This window comes from Anarhichas minor, unplaced genomic scaffold (genome assembly GCF_050575085.1).
Source record: "Anarhichas minor isolate MPS153535 unplaced genomic scaffold, ASM5057508v1 ptg000027l, whole genome shotgun sequence".
NCBI lineage: Eukaryota > Metazoa > Chordata > Actinopteri > Perciformes > Anarhichadidae > Anarhichas > Anarhichas minor.
This window is the reverse complement of record NW_027466473.1, coordinates 18,367,512-18,385,988: the sequence shown is the minus strand read 5'-3', so window position 1 is coordinate 18,385,988 and position 18,477 is coordinate 18,367,512. Positions and strand designations below refer to the sequence as shown.

At 40.3% G+C, this 18,477-nt stretch overlaps 1 protein-coding gene across 1 annotated transcript in view; it reads left to right on the top strand.

Moving 5' to 3' along the window:
* Positions 1 to 246: 246 nt before the first annotated feature.
* ncam1a (neural cell adhesion molecule 1a) overlaps positions 247 to 18,477 on the top strand; it is a 71,308-nt gene continuing 53,077 nt past the window's right edge. Inside the window, exons 1-9 of the mRNA XM_076101487.1 lie at positions 247 to 280; positions 473 to 547; positions 2,509 to 2,718; positions 3,334 to 3,477; positions 6,673 to 6,810; positions 7,073 to 7,190; positions 9,926 to 10,086; positions 10,721 to 10,863; positions 15,586 to 15,615. Of these exons, the coding sequence (XP_075957602.1) occupies positions 247 to 280; positions 473 to 547; positions 2,509 to 2,718; positions 3,334 to 3,477; positions 6,673 to 6,810; positions 7,073 to 7,190; positions 9,926 to 10,086; positions 10,721 to 10,863; positions 15,586 to 15,615 (1,053 nt within the window). The remainder of the gene's footprint in view (positions 281 to 472; positions 548 to 2,508; positions 2,719 to 3,333; positions 3,478 to 6,672; positions 6,811 to 7,072; positions 7,191 to 9,925; positions 10,087 to 10,720; positions 10,864 to 15,585; positions 15,616 to 18,477) is intronic.

The following is an 18,477-nucleotide window of genomic DNA, read 5'->3' as shown; positions in this document are numbered from 1 at the left end:
CACACCTGTAAAGTTGCGTGAATACCTCTTGCACGGTTGTGACTCTAGGGGCAAAATCTGTCGAAAGACACACAGAGTCACACAAGGTGAAAACAAATCCAGCGTGGCTTGTAATTACTGAAAAATCCAGCATTACAGCACAACCTGGCTCATCAATATGGGTTGCGGCTCACTCCATTTGTCGAGACAGGAAAGGTGAATAACTGTCGAACAGCCAGACAGTTCAACATTGCCCTATCTAGACTCATGACCCATCTGCACATGGAGATGTTGCACTCTAGTGAGCATAGACATTTCATCCCGGAGTTTCATTCATAGAGGGTATATGCCCGAAAAATGGTTGATCTTTTGAGCAGGCAAAGCAATTAGATTTTGAGCCTTGCCTTATTGCGCTTTGCCCCCGTGTCACCATTCCTCTCACTGCAACCAGAGACCAATGTATATTCTGCTCTGTCGTCTTTTCTTTTCCCAGCTGCCATCCAGGTGCAAATCACTCCAACACAAGGAGAGATCAGCGTAGGAGAGTCCAAGTTTTTCCTCTGCGAAGGTAAGCGTGATCTCAAACATACCTCATTTAACACAGCTTGTTGCAGATCTCCCCTCGTCTTACAATACCGGCAGTATGAATTTAGATCATCTGATAAAAGTGATCTCAGTGATTCAGTTTGAATAATGAGACTGATGTCGTTTTAGATGTACTCTGATTAGAAGTCACGTATTAAAGACATACAAGACAAAAGACAAGACGGTGCTGAAAAAAAGACAAGGATAAATGAACTGAGCAGTCTTTTGTAAAGGAGGTAGAGGGAAGTTATGATCACAGTCAGGGAGGAGGAGGAGGGCTTCAAAGAGAGATGCAGTCTGAAGAGATAATGAGACAGGTCTTAGACGGTTGAATGTACATGTGCAGTTATCAGATGACCTGAGTTACAGGTGGTATTTGCATTTGGTGGGTGAGCTGTCTGACATTTTAGACTATTCGGTACATGAATAAAATCATGACAGTCAGTAGGTCACAGTTATTATAAAACTGCAGAGCCTACACAATAACGGTTCAGTCCACCCAAATTACGAAACCAAACAGTATGTAGCCATTCAGGTAGACTTGGTCTTATCCACCAATAAAAGTAAGATTCTTTAGTTTGGGTGAACTGACCATTTAAAAATGAATAACTGTGTACTGAAGCGGTAACCACTTGACTCCCGCTAGAAGACCTGTTGCAATGGTCTTATATACATTGACGCCCATGTATATAATGCATAATAAACATACGTATAATACATTACTATTTGCCTATAACACTGTATAATTCTAGTTATAAGCACTCATAAATACCTATAATACTTTATAACAATAATCACAACACAGAGTGAAGAATTAAATAATGACCTATACGGTCAAGTATCATAACACTTCACAATAGCTTGTCACTTTTTTGTTGCAAGGATCATATTGCATTATAATTTATTATTATTATCACTGGTACAATGCATTATAATGTAATTATAAATTACTCCGAAGTGTTTATTGTTTGTTTTAAGTAAAGTGACAAAAACTTTATGCACATGATAATGCATTATTACAGTGATTCAATTTCATTATGTGAAGATATTACAACTATGACAATCATAATGCACTATGATTCTTGCCAAAATATATCATTGAGTGACCATCCATTATGTAGAATTATGATACTTGACGTTATAAATCATCATAAAATGCTTTATAATGTGTTGGGATTATTGTTAAGAATTATGAATATTTATGAATGTTTTTAACTATTCTTATACAGGGCTATCAACAGATTATAATGTGTCATAATGCACTGTAGACATGGGCATTCTATAAAGTATTACACAACCAATTTATTCTTCTATGTTCTGTATTGCTCTATAAAAGAGTGTGGCTTCAGCTTGAAATCCAATCCTCCCATTGAAAAGGATGTCAACATGCATGTAGTGTTGACATTATGTTTCAGGGAATCAAATAATGCCTTTTTCAAAAAATGATCGTTATTTGATTTTTCTTTTAGCAAAAGCGGCCTGCTGCTGAATAATCCTCTGTTCTACTGAGCAAATAGAAATAATTCATGCCAGTCTTTTTTCATGTTTTAGTCAGCATATTTAGTCTGGTCTTGAAAAGATGAGACGGGTTTTGATTTTAACAATAATGTGTTCAAGCCATCATCACACAAAAGGATTCTTGATTCATCAGCGTTTGTGACTCATAGAAGTTATAATGACTATTCCTGTTTCATCTTTCATTTTGAGTCCGTTTATGTTTTCTCACAGTATAGCAACCGAGCACAGAGTCTTGCCTAAACTTGTAAAACAGTTTACATCTATGATGTAATACATTAGGGCTGTACCTGATTACCTTATTCTAATAGGTATAGATAATACACTCTGACAAAAAAGGAGGCTAAGCTAATGCAAAACTGCAAAACAGATATCCACTTTATTTTGTGTACTTCTTGCCTCACTCTCATGTACTTTCTTGTGTTTCAGTGGTTGGAGATGCTAAAGACATAGACTGGTACACCCCCAGCGGGGAGAAGATCCTCCCCAACAGGCCAGACATCTTTGTGAGCCGTGGCGATGAAACCATGTCGACCCTCACTATATACCACGCCAACGTGGACAGTGCCGGCATCTACAAGTGTGTGGCAAGGAACGGGGACAAGGAAGCCCAGGCCACGGTCCAAGTGAAGATCTTCCGTAAGTCTCATCTGTTTTATACTAATTTGCAGCAGTACATTTTTGAAATATAATGCCTCCTGCATTATGTGTCTTTAATTTAAATTATGAGAAAACATTTTTATTTTCTTATTAGACCATTGACATTGAAGAAAAGACTGGAAACAACCTGCTCCCTCTGTGCAGTACAAAAACAGCAATTACTGTAAAATTCTCCTGGAAAATACCTTTGTGTTTTACTAATTGCTTGACAGATATGTTCAATGGATTATATTCACTGTCAATGTATTTTTTCCAGTTAAAGTTCCTTTTTAGAAAAACTTTTTAGTACAATATGAAAGGAATTTACAGGAGACTGCTTATATATGCTGTATACCTTAGTTTTAAAGAAATGTAATTTAACATTTATTCACCCCCGGATTGTTGGCATCCAAGCCAAATGTAAACAAAAGATGAAGTTATACTTGGTCATCCAAGACAACAAGTCTTCCAGGTTAAATAGCCAAACTATTCATTAATAAGAGGAGCAGAACCAACCATTAGGTGCCACAATTTTTTGAAAGCAATCTTAACATGACACATGAAAGTTTTCACCTTTTAAAAGTGTCGGTCTGTCCCTCACAAATCTCTCTACAGAAAAGATCACCTTCCAGAGTGCTCCCAGCCCACAGGAGTTCAATGAAGGCGATGATGCTGACATAGTCTGCGATGTGGTCAGCTCGCCGCCACCCGCCATCATTTGGAAGCATAAGGGCTCCAGGATCCAGGTTGCCAAAGATGGTGAGCCAGCCCAAACACAAATGTTCCAATGCTTGAGCTACTTTCTCACCTCCGACCTGCCATTCCTTCTCATCCACCTGACTCCCTGAGCAGTCACCTCACCTTCCTACCAATGCCGTTCGCCAATTTGCCTTTTCCAATCAATTTGCCACACTTTTCCTCATCTCCTTTTCCTGCTGCCCCTCATCTATGAGCAAATATGAGCATTTTCAGTGGGGAAGTTTTAGACCTCACAGATGACGCATGAACATGGAAATTATATTTGTTTGGCCCAGCATGAAGTGGATATTGCCAGTAGAAAGGATGTATGAGGGAAGATTGGACTTTAAGTTCTCCAAATAGAGGGAGAAGTACTCTAGAGGCGGAAATAATCTGAAAAACTGAAGAAAAAAGGGAAAAGTGGAAGGGTAAGAGAATAACTAAAAATACCATTTCTGTCTGCAACAAGACAAGACAAGACAATGCAGTCTAGACCTACCAAGTTATGCAGGTCAGCAAGTTTAACAAGTTTAAAAGTATATGTTTTTCACCAGTTTTCCCCTGACTCAATCTTATTAGTTTAACACATGATGAAATAGAAATTAGGATTTAGGAGCAGAGACATGGCAGACGGTTTTTGGACAGTTCGTGCAGCCCTGTCCTCATTGCAGGATTGCCAAGTTTGCTCATTCATGTAACCGTACTATTAAAGGAACATCTTTTTTGAGTATATCAAAGACTCAGTGCCTTCAGGCTAGAAAGGACTTTGTATTGTGCTCCCTGACAGTGGACGGAAGCTGGAATCAGCTGGAATTTACAGCCCTTGTCAAGTGTTCCAATGGCGAGTTGCAGTCACAGCGGTGAAAGACGAAACAAAACAAAAAACACCACATGTCCAAAGCATTATAATCCTTCTCTCCACAGTTGATCCCTTTGTTCTACACAGTTGTTGCTTCGCCATTAAACACGCTTTGGAGCTGTGAGGTGTGTAACCGAACCAAGGTATCTGTTGGAGAGAAACACTGAACATAACAATAAACACTGTAGAAGTGAATGGTGCTGCGGGGAGTGGATTCTGTGGACATTCTGATACATTTCTAAATATTTTCGCTGCCGTGACTCAACATTGGAAAGTATTGTAACCGCTGTTCATATTGTGAAGGATGAACATGTCGTTTTTGTGAAGGATTTCAACTTCAGCCAGCAGAGAACATTGACCTCAGAGAGTTCAACTAAAATTACAATCTGCTGTGTAAGGACTGAGGTGGAGATGAATTATTTTTTACACTTGGACTGGGCCTATTTTAACCTTAGAGTAAACCCCTCCCTTGGTGACCGCTGGAGAGCCTGGAGTCACCACAGTGTTGTGCTTAGCCCGCCTTTATTCTTGGAGTCTGGTGAAGGAATGTGTTTTTCACTGGAAAAACCACTAATTGTAACCAACACTGAAGACTGAAAACTGCTTATGTAATATTCCTCACAGCAGTTGACCGAACCATACGCTGCATGTTGCATTGTTAAACCTCCCATCAGAACTGCATTGTCATGTGTGTCAACGTAACACGAGTTGAGAGCTGGTCGATGAAATGTAGAGCATATGTTTTTGTTTAAATACCACACTTAGCCCTCAAAAATGGGTTGACTTGAAATATATTGGCTGAACTTGAGTTCAGGCATGGAGGTTGTTACACTTATTTACATGTGCATGCAGACAAAGAAACGGACAAAAATATTGTGGAAATCAGTGAAAGATGTTTTTGTAAACGTAAAAAAAAACCTGCATTGAAAAGTATTAGCAGCTGCATGTCCCATACTAATGTAATCAGGAGTAAAAGTACTCATAATGCAAAATGTGCCCGTATTATTACTGGTGGTTTAACATAAAGGATAAGCAGCATTAAAATGTTTGCAGGTTGGAGCTATTTTCAACTACTTTATATGTTGGCTAGTTAAATATATGACAATGTGTCATTTTATAAGCTGATCAAATATTGTACATGTGAAATGCTAAGTAAACTATAGCTGTTAAATATATGTAGCGGAGTGACGCAGAAGTGAAAAGTTACATAAAATTGAAATACCTAAGTAAAGTGAGCCTAACTCATAATTGCATTTTAATATTTCGGTTAATGTACTAAGTTATCCTCCATGACTGGCAGAGAGCTCCAGAATGGGGACAAAAGTGGAGTTGGAACTGTTGTGCAATAAAGTGTGCAAATCTCAAACGTGACGGGGAGAAAACGTTCACAATCCCACGCCAAACAGTCTTTTGAGCACTCGGTATATAATGATATGCATAGAGTGATTTTATAGCATAGACTCTTTCTTTAGTTCACGCTGTGGGCTTCTCTATTAGATAGCCGGAGAATCTGAAGTGCTCGTACTAGCATGGCAAATTGAACCGGGGGCATTGGAGCCCCCATCCCCAAAGAAGAAATAAATTGCCCTGATGAAAGCCACGCTTAACAAGTACACCCCATATAGCCAACATTTTTAATCAAGTCGGTTTTAAAGTGCACACTGGCCGGTCACCAATTGTGGAGAAGTGCTTTAGTTCTCTAAATTGGGCCACATAAAGAACAAACAACAAAAATGACTCAGCTCTTAAGGCTTTTAAATCAGATGCGGTCAGAGAGCCCTGGAGTTTAATAATGTGCGGGAGGAAACGTGTGAGAAACACCTGGTTTGTGTTAACCAGCTCAGTCTGGTACTGTGTGTTTATGGCTGGTTTAATTAGAGGTGCAACAGATTGTCAGGCTCTATGATCAGTGTAAAACACTGCTGAAGTACGTCTGGTGTAGCCGGGGTGTCACGCAAGGCTCTCTGTGTTCTTCCAACCACTTGCTTGATTACCGGGGATAATTGGGACTTTTTTTTTTTATCTGGCTCCAACTTCCCGTCTGAGTTTCTAAGTGAAGCATTTCAGTTTTATGTCCCTGTTGAACCTTTACTTGAATCAATGCACACAGTCAGATTTCCAAGATTGAAGGGAATAAACATAATTCATAAACTTAAACTATGGCACACACACATGGTGCTCCAGTTCATCGCTTAACTTACATACATAATTTCCATGGAGAATGGAATCTTTCAAGATGCAACAACAATATTCATACATAAATATCCATACTGGGAACATTGGTTATTTTTTGTGTGAATGTAATCTGCATAATTGTATGTGATAAATGACTCTTCTCTTTGCCATTTCTGTTTTAGTGCGATTCAAGATCATGGTTAATGGCCACCTGCAGATCCGCGGCATCAAGAAGATAGATGAGGGCATGTACAACTGTGAGGCCCGTATCATGGCCAGGGGAGAAATAGATTTCAAGATGATCAAGGTCGTTGTTAACGGTAAGCGCTGTCTGCATCTCTTTCACCTTCTGCTCCCTGCCTGTCCTGTTGCTCAACATAGAAAGGTACAGTAATAAGCCCCCCCCAAAAAACAAAAAAATCACATCCATGGTCACATTGAGTTTAAAAACATAATTTAATGCCATTAGTTGAAATGTATACTGTATGTCTAGATGGAGCCTCTTCAGAACACCAGCTCAGGATTTGTATACACTTGCTGCATGTACTCATTACTTTTCTATTTTCGTCATCTCTCTTTCAGTGCTCCCCACCATCCGCGCCAGGCTGTCAGAGGTCAACGCTACTGCAGACAGCGATCGCTCCGCTTTGCTGGCCTGCGACGCAGACGGCTTCCCTGAACCCACCGTCACCTGGGCACAGTATGTTATTCCACTGGCCTGTTTTGATGATTGGGATCATTGGTGGATCTGAGCTGTCAGCAGAAAGAAAAGAAAAAAATGAATCCCTGGTTTTTAGTTTTGCATTGGTTCACGTGGTTTTCATTCATTTTAGGGATTGTTGTTGGTTGGGAGGTGGATGAGTAAAACAAACACAGGACACCGTTGTTTGAGAATGGTGTCCGTGTCTCAAAGTGTCATGGAGTGTTTAGTTTGAATGTAGTTAACCACGTGTTTACTGTGATTGTAGCGGAGCGTCATAGTTTGACACGCTGGGCTACCCAGTGCGTTTGAAAGTGAAGTCAAAGGTTTTGACTAACAGTCAGTATGTGACGAGTTTGGATGATAGCATTTAGAAAAAAAAATTTCGGGGATGTTGTTGGGCTATCTCTGCCCTCTGTCTCCAGCTGCTGGACACAGTGACAATGTCAGTGTAGGTTGGACATGTATGTAGAGACCAGACATTGATGTATAAAGATGCACACACAAGGACAGGAACGGTTCATTGCAGGGTTACGCTACTGTGTGTATGTGACCATCAGGATACTGGATGCACTATAAGAGTGTTTGATTCAATGCAGCTATGTTAAAGAGTGGCTTATTGACAACACAAAAGTAATTTCTTTAATAAGATACTTGTCAGCTCAGTCTCTGTGGACTGAATGCAGCAATATTTCAAGGCAGCACTTCGGAACGACTACATAAACTACTGTTTTACTTCTTCTGAAACTCAAACACAATGGTCGATTTAAGCACACACCTGTCTGCAGTAGCATACTAAAAAAATATTCAGATGGAGATTTCAACTTTCCTTAAACTCAGAACATAGTTTCTTTCATTGCGCTCATTCAAATATATGCATATCTGGCTGTGCTCTAAACTAGCCCTTTGAATGGGTACTTCAACACCATCTGGAAGCACAAACGCATGTCTCAGGTTTAGCACTAATCCATCGAGGCTGGTAGCTTTTGTGCCACTTTTATAAATTAAGCCTTCTGATCAAGTCTGAGATATAAGACATTTTAAATCACCCGGCCGCCTGCTTCTTGCAGCTTTGCTGGACTTACTGGTTGTGCTCCCCGTTGAAAGAATTGCAAAAGCACAAGATTAATTTCAGGGAGATGATGATGTAAAGTGTTGGTAAATAGGGCATAAATGTGAATTTGTGAATTTGCGTGGCCTTGCTTATACAAATAGTTGTGTGGGAGAGATGATACGATGCATGCACTTACACTGTAACAAGTGCAAAAAGGCTTTGATGAGTATTATTACTTCCCACACACTATTTAAACTGCATTCCATTTAGATCTAGTTCGAGTGGCGCTCACACGTGCACAAACCTGTAGTGAATCTGCACCTGGTTGCACCAGCGACTTGTTCGTCTAAACATGGCGTAGCCATAACATACAGTAGGTGTTACAAGGTCGAGATTTAAGCAAACGTGAGAAAACGGGCAGCGTCTTTGTTTTTATTGGGTGTCTATGCAAGAGCAATTGGATCTGAAACCCTTGATGCGACTACAACGTCCCTGTTTATTTATTTTTAACTTAATATTTAAATTCATGAATTGAAATGTGATCTTTCAACATCTTTTGTTGGCAGAGAAGGTTGAAACTCTTCCGTTTTTATTGGTGGCCTAATTAATCTTCACGACCTGTGAATACAACCTGAACATGAATGAGCAGTATACATTTGAGATGTAAAGTGTTGATTAAATAGGTATGTGACATAGTCAAATAGCAGTTAACACTCAACATTCCAACATAATCCCTTGTGTAACCAGGTCTTTCAAGGAGATCAGTAATGACTTCTCTAGCATGGATTCATCTTTAGCTGGTATAGTATATCTCAAGTACCTTTATTCAGTATGAATTAATGATACTCGATCGCCTCTCAAGCTCTGATAGGTACAAATAACCAACATCTATTTCCATCATACAGCTGTTAGCTCAATATGCTTTCATATTCATGGTGCATTATTTAATGGTGTCACGCAGCAGCAGCAGCACCAACAGCAACACCGCTGTGAGAGGAATAAAGCTTTTTATTTGCAGACATGTGAGTGAATAAGTCTATTGAACACCCAGATGCTGCTCACAGCTGTCTTCCATGCAGCAAGGCTGGAGTGTGATGTGGGTGTTGAGGCTGAGGGGGATGAAGCTGCTGGCCAGAACAGAGAACAGTTGAGACAGACAGCGAGGGTGAAGGGAGGACAGATGGGTGAGGCAGTGAAGAAACAAAGGGGTGAAGGAAGCTTGTTTGTTGTTTGTCATTCACTGTCTTCCTGCAAAATGCCTCAGGAAGGATGCTACTCCAGGCATACAAATACTTACACAGACAGGACATTTAAGATCCAGTGAAGACTTCTGCTTCTCAAGAGTGAAAGAGGGTTTTCTCAAAACTGAAGGAAACATGCATCATCATCAAATTGGTGCATGGCCTTCTTAAAAACACAGATAAAAGGGCTAAAGGAGAGCTGAGGCAAACAAAAGCTGTGGAAGTGTTGGAGAAGTTTCTCAGACGCATACAGCACAGGGCAGCTTTTTTGGTCTCCTAGCCTTTGTTGTATACCAGCTGCTCTCTCCCTGAGATAAAATCCCAAGCAGATCATTGTCAGCGAGTTAAGGAAGTTATTTGTAGGCCCCTGCAGTCGTGTAGGCAAACACTTGTGATGTGAACCCTGCCATGTCTTTTTCCTCTTTTTCCTTCTGCTACAGTAACAACGTTGTCCTTGAAACGGGTAATAAGTACAGCGTGAGCGACGACGGCTCGGAATTGTTAATAAAAAGTGTCAAGAAAGTGGATGAAGGAGATTACACTTGCATCGCCAAGAACAAGGCAGGAGAGAAAGCCGAGGAAGTCAGCCTGAACGTGTTCGGTAAGAGAATAACTCCATTCGCCTACAAAAGCATAACAGAGGCTGAGGTTCTTTTTCTCTCTCTGGCCTTTTTCTTTTGTACTTATTGACATGTGCTGTACACTTCTCCACAGCTGTTCCAGTGGCTCGGTGCAAAGCTACACAGCGTGAAGCGTACAGTCAAAAGCGTGCCCTATTGAAAACTAATTAAGCCACCCCTTAGGACATTGAAAGATATCACACTAGATTTTCTCTCCATGAGCAAATTTGCACCCGCCTCATGTAATCATGTGCTTGCAGCTCTATTATCAGTCAATGGGGTATGAAGCCACATCTCTAATGAAGCCTGTCTGTATACTTGACTACGGTAATGCTAACAATATGTAACAGCTATTTTTAAAGCTGCACTCCTACATATTTTCAACATTGCATCAAATGTGCAAGATGTCACCCATGGTGTTGCAAACCACAGCAAAGTATCAGCCCACTCTGCAGCTGCTCTGCTAAGTTCTTCAGCCTCTAATAGCTTATTTTCCTCAAGGATTGGTAGAGACCAAAAGAGAGCTAAAAGGAGAATACATTCAACTTACACTCATCAGCTGGCCACATGGGCAATTGTTTGCTAACACATTCGCCATTTTTGTCTTGTTCCTAGTGAAACCCAGGATTACCTATCTGAATAACCAGACTGCCTCAGAGTTTGACGAACAGGTCACCCTGACCTGTGAGGCCTCGGGCGACCCCACACCCACCATCTCCTGGAGTTTCCAAAACAGGGTGTTCACTGAAGGAGAGCAGGTACTCATTTTGTGCTTCTTTCTTTGGACAGTGCCACTTTCAAACAGCACACTTAATCAAACACAGGCTTTTTTACGATCCAGATCCAGATTGAAAACCAAATAAACAACCAAATAAACCTTTGGGAATAGAGAGACTCTAGATATAAATATTGGTTTTGTAGAATTAGCACCTTTCAGAAATGGAGAGAAATGATATGAATGCAGTATTTTTATTCAAGAAAAATCAAATCTGTCTTTGAATTCCATTTAGTATTTCTAAACTTTTTTTTATGTCCTTGATGTGATGACCTGCACTAATTTTGGCAATATAGCGCAGACACTGTTAACCAATCATATGTATGTGAACTTCTTTAAGAACTGCTGTTATAACAAAGCTCTAGTAAATTGTCGTTTATCGCAGAAAAAAACATCCACCACTATTCCCACGGAATTCAGTCACCGGTCCCCTGGCATGCATTGCTCGTGCAGCCCTCCCATCTTACAATGATCGGCCAATCAGCTGCTCGCTGTGCTTCATACACTCAAAAAGTCTTATTCCCTGTTTGGATTCAAACATGTCCCTAAACTTTTGGTAGCCTTCTCCAATACAGCTAGAGTTGCATCAATTATTTTGTACGTACCTGAATGCTGGAGGGGAGAGTGTGCAGACTGCCATAAATCCAATGTCCAGGCAGTTCCACGGGCTGCTATTCCCCAGCGTTGTTAAGAGTACATGTACCTCCCTATTAATCATTAGCATTTTTAAAAGGGAATATTTTTGTGAAAATAGTATGAAGAGTGCTCATTGGAAATTCAGAGAACATTAAGTGAGAGTAAGTTTGAGAAAGAGAAAAAAGGATTTCAGTGAAATTAGCTCTTAATTATTGCTGTGTTGAGAGCCAGGAGCCCCGAGTCTCCCTCTATCTGAAAGTCTGATTGTTTTAAACTCAGCTTTAGCTACTCTGGCAAACTGCTGTGATAATCCACTTTGAGAATGAGTGGGCAATTTTTCTCAGGAGGAACATGATATAGAAGTAAAGAAGTCCTTGCACGTCCAGACACATACGGGTCATGCATTTTTTGTCACGCCTTGGTATAGATCCTCGTTTTTTCTCTTCATGTCCTGAAGGAGTGTTAGCAATAATGCTGGATGAAAGCTTTGGCTATAGAACATGGAAAAAGGCTCCTTAAGACGTATGAGCTATGAATACTGCCCTTGTGCATTTTCTGCATTACAGTGGTCACAGCTGCTGGCAGTCGCCAGACTGGAGAGAGAATCTCATCTGTCTATTGTTATGCTCTTATCAGCTCATTAAAATGGTATAATTTTTATACCTTTTTTAACGGTCTTTTCTGACAACATGCATCACGTGAGCAGTAGACGGATTAGTCACTTCAGAGGGGTAATTTCCTGCGGTGAATGCAGTAAACAGTATTAAGATAATTACCTTTCTGCCTCTAGCAGGTTTGTGGATTCAGGAACACCTTGCAATCCGGCTCTTGCTTCAGCATGCATTAGATACGGCAAAAGTCATAATACATCTTAATATTCTGATATGGAATGGTAGTTAGGCACTGTGTATTTCCCTTGCAGAGGCTCCCATAACCTGGGTTATGGACTGGTGCTAGGCTTTCAGAAATTTGCTAGCAGGTCGTAGAAGGAAACTATATGATTTTGTAACAAAAACTGAATAATAATGTTGGTTATTTTTGCAGTAATTCTCTAGAATATGGGTCAGTCTGTGCTGCATTTTAATCACTCCCATGCCCAATGTACACATTTTTGACTAAAGTAGGCCATTGTATGCAAAGTAACCAGTCCATCATCAGCACACATTTCTGTAAACTGTTTTTGTAAAACAAGACAAAGTTTCCAAACGAGCAGCTATGTTGGTCCATTTTGAAACCCGCGAACAGACCATGAAGCGACACGTATGAGCACATACCATCGTAGCTCATAGTAAGTCTATCTTGGATGGTCACGACATTATGGCTAATAATCAAAATCCTTGAAATCCTTCAGAATATGAATAGGATTGTCTTTTCCGTAGCCTCACTGTTCTCCATGAAATATAAAAGCAAACAAAGTTAAAGAGTACGTTCTTATTTGTCTTCTCTAGTGTGCTCTCTTGCACCAACATTGTCAATATAAAAGTGGTTACTTAGCAGGAACCCCATGCCTTATAATGTATGTGCATGTAACAATAGGTGTTCTATTCCTGGAGACACAGTGAAAACACCTGTGCTGTTATGTCTCAAAGGACACCGAGTTGCACAATATGTGGGCCATACTGGCCTGCTTTACTTCACAGGTCTGTCCAGCTGCATTCAGCTAGTGCTGTGTGATGAATTATGTAACATCAGAGATGTCACTGTGAGATGAACCGTTCTACCTCGGTATGACAACATCGAACTAAAAAAAGACCACGGTTATGACAATCTGTAGCATCTTTGCTAGTGGTACCAGTTAAAATCAATACAGGTAAGTAAGGCTGGTGGCTTTAAAAAACGACTTTGCTCAGGAACACATCTTGGGTTCATTGTTTTAAATTAACAAAAACATATGAAAGCAGATCAACAGCAAAAGCATTTCAACTTCAACCGCAATTAGTCATTGAAGCACATGACTCACTGTGAAATCTTTCATTTGAAAAGCAAGGATGAATGAAATCAATGATTTCCAATACGTGGAAACATTATTTTTACGTGACTGGGCAATGCAGCGCATCCCAGCCTTGTGGAGCTGGGTGTTGCGCCAACAGCTTTGCTTGCAAAAAGTATTGTTGCTGGTTTAATGCCTCCACCGCAGTTCCATGCTGGGAGAAAGGACATATGATGGCAATGGTAAATATTTCGCAGAATAACAAAGAGTGACGGCAGAGTGGCGATAGTGTGCTCAATACACTACAGTCTTGGATTAAGCATAATGTTTTTGATTTGAGTGACCTCATGACTTTCCTTCCAGAGCCAAACGTCCCATTTTTCGACTCTTGGTTCTACGAATGCCAGTATCAGATGATCAGAAGAGAATTTGATTCAGCTATGGTGTCCCAAGTTTTTCCTATTAAATGTGCCATTTATCACTTCCAATCAGTGGAAGCATTCACACAGCACAGTGCATTCATGGCTGTTTTGCGAGTTACTGAATCGTATCTTCCACCTGCAAGACAGGACTTGCCTGTTGCCACTCATAGTTGCCACACCGTAACTTCTTCCATTTACAGCCTGTCATCGTCCCTCCCTCTCCTATCTATCTGTCAGATCAATTTAAATTCAATGAGGCTTTAATCAGAACATCCCACTGATCATTTGGTGATAGCTGTTACTAATTTGTCATCTGATCATCATGCATCATTGGTCCGTTTTCTGTTTGCCGTGCTCCGTCTCCCATTCACATTCTAGTTCTACATCACAGCAGCAAGACTGCAAAAGCACAGACACACTGAGAATGATGTGAAATGACAGACGTCATTTTACTGGCTGCCGCTATCCGTTTACAACTTCACTGTCTCGTAAAAACGATAATGGATGTTATCACGGTATTATCTCTTAAGAAGGGATTTCAGTGTGATTGTGTTCCTGAGGTTCTTTCCACATTCTTACCAGATGCTTTTTTACACCATGAGAGTATAATTACTTAAATCAATGAAAGACCTGCTCACCAGTCTTCTGCACATACATGAAAGAGTTGATCAAAACACAGAATAATACGATGAGAAAGCCACTGATGAGGAAAACAAAGTAGATACAGATAATGGCTCACTCATAATTAGTTTCAAAGCCCTGTTTTTTCTCAGTGTGCCTCCAAATTCTCTCCTCTTACAGTACATTCATTATTCTTTGAGAAGCCCCCATGCTGCTTTAGAAAAATCCAGTTTGGCATTTTGAGCAGTTCTGTAAATTCCCTGACGGCATTGAACTGTCAAGCCAGAAATCCCGATAGTCCTTTTCCCTTTTAGAAAAACTTGAACTTAATGATGTCTGGTTTTAATATTGCTTATGCTCTGTTGTGAATATTTTAATAGAGAAGTGTAATTCATTGATGACCGAATCATAATTGTAATAAATACTTCTTGGTAGAAAAATCAATCAGTATCATCCAATGTGAAAGTAATTCCCTGTAATCCTCATCAATGGTTTAGCTAATTGTGAATACAAACAATGCCAGTATGCATCCATGTTTAATAAGCCCCTTGGTCATAAATCATGTATATTGCACATTACTGCTGCACTTTCCAAAGCATGTAGCTGTGGTGTAGATGTTCAAATTACCTTTCAGGCAAGCATTGGTTTCCATTTGTTTCACTTGGGTATGAAAATCAATGCACATTCCTGGAAGTTGAGTTGGGTAATCTATCACAGTAAGCATTATGTCTGCATTAGTTTTGATCAAAGTTACATTAGTGTTGCGTGGCATAAACAATAGCAGACACAAAGTTCATCGTGATGGATTACCTAACTCACCTAGCAATTCCAAAGTCACTGCAGGTTGATTTCCCTGCAATTCTTTTCAATGGATGTGAATAAAAAAAACTACCCAGAGGGTAGAAAATGCACTCTGGTGCTGGAGAATGATTGGCTGCAATTTATTTGGAGCCAATGAGCTAAAACATTCAAAATCGCAGGTCTGGTCCTTACAGCATTACACATGTCCTGCAGGTAAATCCAGTCTGCACAAAGCTCACTTTGCTCCTCTGTGTCGCTGTTTGTCTTTGCTTCCTCTGTGTTTGTTCCCTTCTAGGCATCTTGGACGCGACCAGACAAATATGAGGTATGGCTACTAAATATGGTAGCCTGACTCTAGTTGTAATAGCCTACACTTACACAGTAGACTACCCCCTTTTTAATGCAGAGCAGAAGTGTTGTCATTTAGTGCTCACTACATTTAGTTGTGCACCAAATATGTAGACCATTAGACGCGTAGTACAGTACATTTAATCCACTTAGTTCCAGTAGACATTAAACTCACTCTATTTACTTGTCCCTGTTTATTTTTGTCGAGACAGTCACAGTATCTCAAAGTAGATGTTGACCATATAGCATGCTGCTATTTCCTGCTGCATGGTCTGGTTAGTTCTCAGACTTTGCTCAATTCAGGGCAGAAACAAATTCCTGCACTGGGTTGTTGATAGGCACAGCAGCTCCACTACCTCGCGTAGAAAACACTGTCTGCTCTGCCGTGCCGCTAACTCATCACGCTATACTAAATCTTAACACAGTGGTTTTAAATGGTGTAGCCGACTATCACGTGCCAGTCTGCATGTTTTCACTTCAAAAAAACACAACAGCAGCTGACGCCTGCAGTGGGGCCTCATTAATATGTTGGTCTTACTGGGTCAGTTCACCTAAAGTACAAAAAAACAAGACAAAAACAGGTTTTCTTGCAGGCAGGTTTTGAGGTAGATGTCTCTCAGATTTCTGTGCCCACCCCAGTACAATGGAAGGAGATGGAATTCCTTTTGTGGTGTGATCATTTGAGATACAGACGATTTAGTAACATCCCTTGGATCACATTTTACAAGATTTTAAGAATCAAACCTAAGCATGCCATGGAAAATGATGACAAGCGTATTCAATTATGAAACAGTATTATACTTTTATACACCAGCTCCCTGCTGTAGTGTTTGATTTGAAACAAACATGCAAACTCTTGGCCCTCCTCAAAGTGAGAACTCCTGTTCGTAGATAGAACTGACACAATTTAACACCCTAACTTCACTCACTGCCACATGCACGACAAGAAAAGCAATTAATTTACTTTACTAAGCTTCTCTGTGAGAATACTCAATGAACCCCATGAACCAATGGCACCGCTAATAAAAATGCACACAATAAATTAACTTGTGCAGCTCAGCATTCTGGACTGTGTGCAAGAACTCTATCAACACTGACAGTGTGAAGAGTCTCTGCACACGCAGCAGTCCCATACAACTTGTTTTTCCTAAAGTCATACAATTCGTCTCCGATTGGTTGAAGTAGTTTCACCAGCCAATGACATAATCCAGTGCGTGAATTGCTACTTCCCTATTTTCACTTTCAAGTTCATTTCAATTATCTGATCCAACCCTTTCTCCTCCAAAATTACATTCCCTTGCAACTAAAATGCATTTTCAATGACGTTTCGAGGGAAACACCTTTCCTCCCAGATTACGGTTGTAGGTTTAAACATGTGGTTCAATTTGTAAATTGAAAAAAAAAAAATTATAAATTGGTTTTGTTGAGGTAACAAAATTAGGCTTAGTAAAACATTATGATTTAGCTTAAAATAAGTATGTTTGTTATGCTATTTAGTTAGGAACATAAAGGAACATTAGGATAAGTCAACACTGACTCTTTGACCCACCCATCCAGCCCGACCTCCTCGGATTTCCACAAACTATAACAAGAAACTTATATACGATCTGTCTAAAATCAATATGATCAAAAATGTGTTTCCCTCAAAACGTTATTGACATTGCAGTTTTGTTGTATGGGAACGCAATTTTTAGGAGACCAGGCCATCCAATCTTGTGACTGGATTTGTGTCACATTGTTGAACAGTCACCTGGATTTCAGGTTGTGTGATTTAAGGCTATGCAGACCGTGTGCAGCATATGTACTAGTATGTGATTGTCTCATTACGTTATGAGCCCTCCCGTAGTTCACCTCTTTGATTCGAGCAGCACAGTGCTATGTGGAGTGTGGTACTTGTAGGTGGTTTTCCCTGTAGCTTTTTTTTCCTTTTGTAGACAACCAGCTATTAGTAGATGTAAAGTTTAGCCATTTGCTGTAGTGAAGTACTGGTCTTTGTCTAGATGATTGCCAGTCGAAAGATGTGTTTATAGTGCATCATCTCAACTGTTTACTGTTCCCTTTCTCTTTTTCCCAATGGTTTCCCCTAACTGCTTATCTCTACAGGCTGACAGGAGTAAGAGTATAAATTGTGTTTAACCTGATACAGCAGCTTGTATCTGGCTGCGTAGATAAAAACATTGAAGACAGGAATACCATAAAACTAACTTGTCTCATGATCTGTGGTGAAGATACCGGTCTTAATATTCTATGTGTCTGAAGATATTGTCAGTCTATGGTTCTGCACAGCAGTGGAGACAGAAATGCTTCCATGTTAAATATTTTGATGTAGCCCACCATGGAAAACCAACTGTCGATGAATGCACTTCTATTGCACACTGATCAAACTAATTTGTAGTCACCAACAACAGTTTTGGTCTTGCTTGCAGCGGCTAAGCTCAGCTCTGTGATAGGCATGAATCAGGCTGCTAACAAGCAGGCATTATAAGATTAGTCATGATGATGATGATGAATGGATCCTGAAAGGTGGAAATAATGGAAGCAACAACCATTCTACTTTGTGCTTTTGTGAGCAGCTTCAAAATCTGCACAGTACAAGCAATTTCACAAAAAAGTAATGTCTAACTGCACAACGTATCCAATATGATCTGCTTTGTAGATTCATGGTAAGCAACTTACCACCAGGGCCCCCTCGGCCACCGGAGCACCCTGAATGTCAACATTTTTTTCTTTAGTTGACATGGACTGCTTGAATGCACCATCAGTTTTAATTTCTGGAGGAGGCGCAGGTTGACCTTCATGTGTCAAATCCGGCTGTAGGATCCAGCCCCCGGATTGGGAG